The sequence below is a fragment of the Rhagoletis pomonella genome, unplaced genomic scaffold (genome assembly GCF_013731165.1).
Source record: "Rhagoletis pomonella isolate Grant_MI unplaced genomic scaffold, Rhpom_1.0 Rhpom_scaffold_00012, whole genome shotgun sequence".
Classification (NCBI taxonomy): Eukaryota; Metazoa; Arthropoda; class Insecta; order Diptera; family Tephritidae; genus Rhagoletis; species Rhagoletis pomonella.
The window spans coordinates 4,085,112-4,093,566 of record NW_023458566.1 but is presented as its reverse complement, the minus strand read 5'-3'; the positions used below and the strand labels follow the sequence as shown (position 1 = coordinate 4,093,566).

At 37.5% G+C, this 8,455-nt stretch overlaps 1 protein-coding gene across 1 annotated transcript; it reads right to left on the bottom strand.

The window, feature by feature from the left end:
• Positions 1 to 4,294: 4,294 nt before the first annotated feature.
• LOC118747421 (larval cuticle protein 65Ag1-like) lies at positions 4,295 to 4,651 on the bottom strand. Its single transcript, XM_036481467.1, has one exon. It carries the CDS (start codon positions 4,601 to 4,603, stop codon positions 4,295 to 4,297), a length of 309 nt encoding a protein of 102 aa, XP_036337360.1. The 5' UTR covers positions 4,604 to 4,651.
• Between the last annotated feature and the right edge of the window lie 3,804 nt (positions 4,652 to 8,455).

Below are 8,455 nucleotides of genomic sequence, written 5' to 3'. Positions count from 1 at the left end.
ACACCCAATTTCACCACATGACATGATATCACTTGATGTGGCATCAAAGGCAACATCATTTGGCATAAAATGAACTAAAATAAATAAAATTTAGATAGAGGTGAAAAAAGGGATAAAGAGGAAATACAACTGAAGAGTGTGCGATGTTATATTGTGGTGTGTTATGCTTCATATGTTATGTTATTTATTCTCATGTTATGGTTATGTTATGTTATGCCAAGTATTAAGCTAAACTCCCCTCCACTTAACCCATTCCAACTAATGTTATTTTAGCTCATTCAACTTACATAAACTATCCTTAATTTTATCGGTTGAATTTCAACCGCTGGGCGAACACTAGTATTGATAATTTGATTATCGGTTTTCATTGGAGAATTTCATATAAATCTAACGCCTTATCATTCGGCTAGTGGAATAATATGAGTAAGTTGTTAAATACCAGAAACCAAGCAATTAATCAAAAAAATGCAGGTGCGAGTGAATTTGGTAAGTAAGAGCATTCTTTTACATTACGCACATTGTGCATATTTATAAATGTAATTGTGAAAGCACATACTTGTACATATATGTATCAGCACAGACATGTATATTTGCGCGAATAAGGAAATATGTAAATAAAATAAATTCAACTGAAATAAAATAGAACAAGGAAAGAATTATAAGTTCGGGCGAAACCGAACTTTATATATCTACCCGGCGCAGGTATCAAATAACGTCGTCTCAACTTCCTCTAAACTACATTTGCATGACAAGCAGTGTTGTTTTTCCCGATTTCAGACATTTTCGATGATATGTTGAGTTAGATCTAAAGATTTAGTTGAACCATGTTTAGTAGGAATCTATAAAGTGGTTACCGAGATACACATTTGTAGTCTTAAAGTGGGAGACGCCACGCGCAATTTTTAAAAGTCTACAGAAGTCTTATTTATTGTTAGGAGATTGCTGTAAATATTAACTTAGAGTAAATTACCGTCCTCATTTTTTGAATTATCGGAGTTTTCATATATCTGAAATTTACCGTTATACGGAAAGCGGGTGTAATTTTAATCCGATTTGAATAACTTAAATGCACCGAGTTTAGTAGAAATTGATAAATCGGTTACCGAGATACACATTTGTGGTCATAAGTGGGCGGCGCCACGCCCATTATCCAAAAATTTATAATATAGTTTTATGCTAAGTGCTTATTACAATCATCGATCTTAAGTGAATTAGCTTCTGTAGTTGCTGATTTATCGCTGTTTTCGTGTTTCTGTAAATTACCGTTATATGGGAGGTGGGCGTGGCTATTGCCCGATTTCAACGATTTTCAACAAATTTCTTAGCCGGATCCCAAGCAAGGTTCGTACCGAGTTTGGTAAGGATTTATGGAGCGCTACTAAGATAGAGTATTTCATCGTAAGTGGGCGGGGTCACGCCCCTTTTCCAAAAATTTCATAATATTATTATTTTGCACGAAAATTATACTTCACGTACTGATTTTGAACAGTTTTGATCCAAGATTTACTGAAATATCGTAGTTTTAGCATTTTTCGAAAATACCGTTATATGGGAAGTGGGCGTGGTTATGTCCGAGTTCGCTCATTTTCAATACCAACCTACCTTGGAGAAAAGGTAACCTACATACCAAATTTCGTTGAGATATCTCTCGTACGGACGGACGGACAGACGGACAGACAGACATGGCTTAATCGACTTCTCTATTCACGCTGAGCATATATGTATACATTTGTCTACATCTATCTTGATTCGTTTTGGCTGTTGTAAACAACCGTTATGTGAACAAAGTTAATATACCCTTGTGCACAAGTGCGTTCGGGTATAATTAGGTTTCAAACCCATTTATTTATTATTTATTTTATGGTGGGAGAGACATAAGAAATTTTTCCGATTTAAGTTGTTGAAAAGTAAAAAGCGGAAAAATTAAGATCCCTCTTCTCTACTCTCTAGTCTCTATTTTCAACGTTTTTCTCCAGAGAAGGTTTTTTCGGTCAGAATAGAATAGTACTGAAAAGCACCATGGAGCGCATGGAGATCATAATTGCAAGAAGAGCAATAAGAGAAGAGCTCCTGGCGCGCTCAACGGGATTATATCGGGCAAAGTGCAGAAAATAAGAATAGTCCAAGGCATTCAAACAGGACACTGTAGATTGAAGGGCCACTCGTTCATAATAGGCGCATGTTTGGTCAATCGATCGCTGGCGTTTCTGCGGCTCGACCAAAGAAACACCTTTAAACCTTCTAGTCGAATGCCACGCCATTTTCAGGAGACGGAAAATAATAGCCTAGGGGTAGGATTAAGTGAACAGAAGTGGCTTGTGATAGGAAAAACACTCCGTGTTGAAATGATTCCACATCCTCATGCTCCAGCAGCGGTAAGGGTCATCGATGATTTTCAGCTTTTCTGCAGGTGGTGAAAGATCCATTCACTTCCAATACGGCGCACAGTGGAAGAGCTCCATATAAAATATGGCAAAAAGTAGTGAATGTGCTCCGATTTTGCTGAAAATTGTAACCTGGAGCACTTTTACGTAGGAATGAATAAATATGAGAAATGTTTGAAATGAGTGGACTGCCACGCCCACTACGCTAGGGGCAGACATGATTTATCCGATTTCACTGAAATTCGATTTGTGACTTAGATTAACATAACATAAATCTGTAAGATGGGAAAAATTGGTTAATTGCCACGCCCAACTGCTACCGAATTCTGTATTCTAATGTGTCAAGGTCTAGTAACGATACTCTAAACTAGCAAAAGTCTGGTGCAATAAACCCACAAATAAAAAAATAAAAAAATGTGTGGATTGGCGACCAGTCACGCGCCCCTCCCTCCACACTAGTGGATGGAAATGGGAAGTGTTATCCGATTTCAGGGAAATTCCGTTTGGAAGGTAGAAATCGATTTTAATAAAATCGGATAGTATTTCCAATTCCCGCCCACTAGTGTGGAGGGGAGCACACTTTTTTTATACTTCTGGGTTTTATGTTATTTTGGTGGATCGTTGCTAATCCTTACCGAATTAGAGTACAAAATTTGAACAGCTAGTGGACGTGGTAGTTAACCGATTTTAATCATATTACAGAGTTTTGTCTTCCCAGGTTAATCGAAGCTACTAACTGTACTTCATTGGAATCGGAAAACATTTACCATATCTTCCCCCTTTTGTAGTGGAAGTGGTAGTTCACCAATTTTCACCAGTTTTCATACTTTTTCTTTCCTTAGCCAAAGTAGTTTAAATAGCAAATTTCAACAAAATAGAGAGCCGCTTTCTCCCTTTTCCAAAAAACCTTTTTAGGATCTGCCAGTGCGAAACCTTCAGTCAATGGAAGATTGACGACATGGGCGCAGGCGGGCGCAGCTGACATTTTTACTGTTATTCGTTTAAAGTGTTCAAAGTATTTTTGTACCAATCATCCTCCTCCACCGCACAGCACCGCAAGCTACTTATTTATACTTCTCTGAAAAACACTGTAAGGACTAGGAAAAATTATGAGCGGCTGATTTGGAGCCACTCTCGCGAACTGTTGAATTTGGTATTCAAAAAAATGCAGTTTATATCGATCATTCTAACGTAAAAAATTCTATTCATACAACATCGATTTCCTGTGTCCTTTGATAATTGCTAGAGTAGTTCTTCTTTGGAAGAAATCCTTAAGACTTGTTATTAGATATTTTAAGAACAGAGCCAACTACTTAGTTTGATATTTCCACAAATTTCGAAATTAGGACTTTCTGCCACTCTCAGACCACCGTACGGCGTGCAGCGGTCTGTCCGAGATGGTAGGAACTCTTTTAACGGCAACCAAAGGACTTATGTTCAAAACTCTCCATCAGCAATTTTCGTAAACTCTATTTTCTTGTCTCCCATTTCCGATATTAATTCTAACTTTAAAACCAAGTAGTAACTTCTGCTATCATGCAATATAAGGTAAACAGCAATATGATTTTACGGATGCTTATGTCAAAAAAAATTTGAAATACTTCAATAGACTGGACTGATACGTCCCTTAATATGACCTAAAATTTTCACGTCCTGATATCTGCCCTTGAAAAACTTTGCGAATCTGAGTTTGGACACTGTTTATCTGCGAAGCCGAAATTAAATATGCATGTATGTATACACTTTTCAAGTTAAAGAAAAAATATCCATGAGTATGTTTTTTTTTAGTAAAAAAATATACTAAAGCACTTCTTTATTTTCTCTCTCTCTCCCTCTCGATAATACTCTCAAAACCACGCACAATCCAAATCACTCTGCTGCTATCTATAAAATCCCGGCGTACGTACACCTTAAGCTACTGGCAAATGGGCACCTTGTGGCTGGAAACCGTTCTCATCGGCTACGTAGTTAACGGTGTAAGTCTGACCATCATCACCGACAAAGCTGTAGGAACCTCGCACGACGATAGCCTCATCTTCGGAGCCAACATTCTTCAGTTGACCTTCTTCATCGTGCTGTGTACCATCGCTGGTAGCATAACCGAAACGATAACCCTCAGGCTGGACATCAGAATCCTGGCGCACAATTTCCACTTGTTGTTGTGGTGGCGCAGCCAAAGCCACAGCGAAGAGAGCAACAAAAACAATGACGAATTTCATGTTGATTAGTTGTGGTATTTAACTAACTGGTAGCTGGTAGCTGGTGGTGGTGCTTTATTGGCTTCTTGTAATTGAATGACAAATTCAAATTCTTACGCATGCTTTTTATACTATCACTAAATATTCGATGAATTTTCAAGTTCATCAACTTAATCAACAAATATACGAATAGCTGGGTATTTTCAATTGAAGCGAGTTCAAAGTTAAGTCAATCTATTTGTTATTGGTTTTGTCTACTTTTGATGAATAGGTCTCGTTGTACATCTGTATGTTCGTGCCAAAGTGTGTATGGATGTATGTATGCATGGCTAGTCGTTGTGGGTATTGATTAATTACTTGGTAGCATCATCAGCATTCCCCACCGCAAAGCAGCTACATACATACAAACTACATTGGATTAGTGCAAGAAAGACAACGAGCTTAGGCATTTCCTCCGTTTTGTTAGTTCATAGAGAAAAAAAAAAATGCCTCCAAATTTTTTATTTCTTCTAACTATTTTTACGCAGATTTTCTTTGATTGTCTTTTTAGATTGTAATTGTGCGTACTTTTGTGCTGCAAACAAGTTTAAATCTTCTTCAACATTTGGATTTTCTCATTTTTAATTTGTTTAAAAATTGTTTTTTTCTTTTGCAACAAAATCTTTGTCTTGCATCCATATTAAGCGGATATTGTTTATATTTTTAATTTCTTCTACAAATCTTTCGTGTATTTATGTTGGTTGCCATGTGCATACCGGTGTTATTTATTTTATGAAATCATAATTCACGCCTTCGCCTGCATGCAAGGCTATGCAAGTTGAAATATTTTAAGGCGTTGGTATACAAACTAGTTTTATTTTTATTCGAAAAAAAAACACGCAGAAATTCAAAGTAAATTCGTAGGAAATATTTGCCTAAATATGACAAAATCGTCTGTCTATTAATCTTCTTTGTTTAACATTAAAAAGGTGTTCTCTGTTAAAAAAAAAAAACACAAAAACGAGTTGCTAAAAATCCAATCAAAAAATAAAAAAATGTCCGATTTCTATCAGACTAAGATTTGCTGGTTTCATACTTAGTACACATATATAAAGGAAGTTCAGTTTAAAATTGTGATCAGCAAATGAGATTCGCTCACTATGGCTTCGAAATTAATGAACCTGTTAGAATACTCGTTTTTACTTATTTTGATATCAAATTATTTAGGTGGATATTTATACATAAGAGCAAAAAACAGTGTAGCCAACGAATCGCATGTATGTAAACCGTTCAATTTGTTCATATGCTCATTTTTTCCATAACTAATTACTCAAAAAATATAGGCCAGATTTTACTATTTTTTCAATTATAGGCTCACCAAAAGTCAGGTTTTAGGGTAAACTGTGAGGTATAGAGTTTTCTAAATGAAATAAAAATGTTAAGGTTGTATATATGTAAGAGCTCTCTCTGGCCGTCGCATTTTGTTGATACGTATCAGAGATCTGCATCGGAAAGCATTTTTTCAAAGTAAAGTTCTCTAGAAATTACGTAGGTTAGTTTAGGTTAGAAAAGCGTGTGTGGAATATTCCATACTTGCACTTGGAGATAGAACTGTCCTATTGTGAGTGCCTTCTTTAAGTGAGTGTCAGGAGGAGACACGTACCTACAATCGAAAGATTAGCTTCAAGTCATTATTCTACTGAACCAATTACATACTATCCCTGATGAAGCAGAGGAGATCAGACAGTTCCACTTCCGCTATCTCACCCAGACTGTTAAAGAAACGTGAACCAAGTGTTTTAGGCACTTCGTCTGTAGAACTGGACATCGACACAGAAAGTGGTCAATTGACTCTTCCTCATGGCAACCTCTGCAGAGAGTTCTTTTTGCTATTCGCCACCGTTGAAGCATTGGTGATAACTATAGAACAGTGTCCAGTGATGAAGCCTCCCTTATGAGTTTTTGCAGACCTTCCCGATACCGTTCATCCCGGCCAATTTGAAATCAGTGCCGTGGGTCCAGCCGGTACCGATATCCCGCGCCCATCCCTGTTCCGAATACAACAAGAAAAATTAAGTTTCCGTTTGTCTTTAAGGGGTACCGGACAATTTCATCCAAGGACAGTTCTCGAAAGACCCACGAATTGTTGTGTTATCAGTATATACATTTTCGAGCTGCGTTCTCAAGATTCACCAAAAAGACGTTTACACACCAATAACTCTTTGATGCCCGACAAAGTCCCTAGGGTTCTATGGCGTTTTCAGTGATACGAAATTTTAATCTGGTTCGACCTAACTACCGCAACCTTCGCGACATCTATAAATGGAGTGTTTAGAAACTTTTAAAATAGTCTCCACGATTACGGGATAACGATCATCATAATAAAGCGTTTGTGGTTCTGGATAGGGTGTGGCGCCTACGTGCTTTTCCATAAAAATTTAGTGACCAGGATCAGTGCTAGATACGTTGTTTAGCTGGTGACAACATCGTACTATAAAAGGCCTCATATATGTTGACTAAAGAAGAAACCACTGTATATACGACATGAGATGGCTTAGAACAATGTCCGTGTACCTGGCTGCTCTATCCATATGTTGACTTGGATGCCACGGTGTTCGCTTCTGAGTACTTATTTTGATGTTATTGCCTATGATCCATTGCTTGTAAGTAGCACAAAAGAGCTAAGACTTATTGATCTAAAAGTTTTAGCTAGCGAGTAGTCTACTTTGTTAACGCTCGGTACGCTGATTTCTAGCGCCTCTTTCCACAACGCTGTAACACTGGATAGAGAAAGACGGTTGCTTAATATTCATCAGGCGGGATAGCAGTAAGCTTTTTCCTATTCTAGCAGCACTGTCTGCTGACTAGCGGAGCTAGGAGACGGTCTGTTCTCACTAGGTTTCATCATCAGTGCGAAGTAGTGCGGGCGTTGTAAGGGTTCTTTTCGTTTCCCGAAATCACTAAAAGATTTTGGTCTTGCCATTCGTTCTTGTCTCGGAAAGTCTAAAGTGGGAAGCGTCGGTCAAAATATCATTTAGCCTGTCTGCTATCTTAATAATAATAATAGTTAATAACAAGTACATATATTTCAAAACTGCCCCAGTTCGCATTCTCATTCTTGGGGTTTCTTTTGGGATCGCATTGCCCTCTCTGCTCTCAGTTAAACCAGATGATTCATAGGTCTGACACGGAGGATTCCGACGAAACCTTCCACTGTGAGATCAGAATATTTCGATGTCAATTACATCGAGGACTGCTTCTCTCACCCTGGTAATGAAAGTGTGATCAACATTTTGCATATTTAGCCTGCATTTATAATATACTGTAAGAAGAGCTCTGATTAATACCATTTTGTGGGATTTAGTTTTTATTTGATTTCCGTTTTTTTTTTTACTTTGCATTTTATTTTTGAGGATTTTTCATGATTTTTTCAGGTCGGTTTCGCGGTTGTTTGGGAACTTTTGGAATTTTTCGCGAACCTCCAAAAGTACTTTTGTTTTCATGGATGTCTAAAAAATTAAATCTAAAAATGCAAAATTTTTTCTGCTCAACAATATTAGGAAAGCTTTTTCCACCATCTCTTTATCTTCAACCCAGGAAGTATATAAAAGTGAGCAGTCAGCAGTACCACAAGTTCTCTGCAGTCCTTCTGACTCAGCAGATAAAGTACCTAAGCTATACCTGATGAGATTAACCATTAAACCCTTGATGGCACTCAATCACTATTTAATGAAATATTTTGATCGTGGCTTCGATGGCCGAAGAAGGAATTAGCTATTGCAAAATAATGCGTTTCTGACTAGACCACGCTGAATGATGAAATAGAGAGTATAAATGGTAGTGTCTTAAAGCATAAACAGACGACAGCGTTAATCCGGATCAACTCGGGAATTA

What these genes read in the sequence shown, in the direction of transcription:
- LOC118747421 (XM_036481467.1), bottom strand. Translation starts at nt 4,603, where the DNA reads ATGAAATTCGTCATTGTTTTTGTTGCTCTCTTCGCTGTGGCTTTGGCT.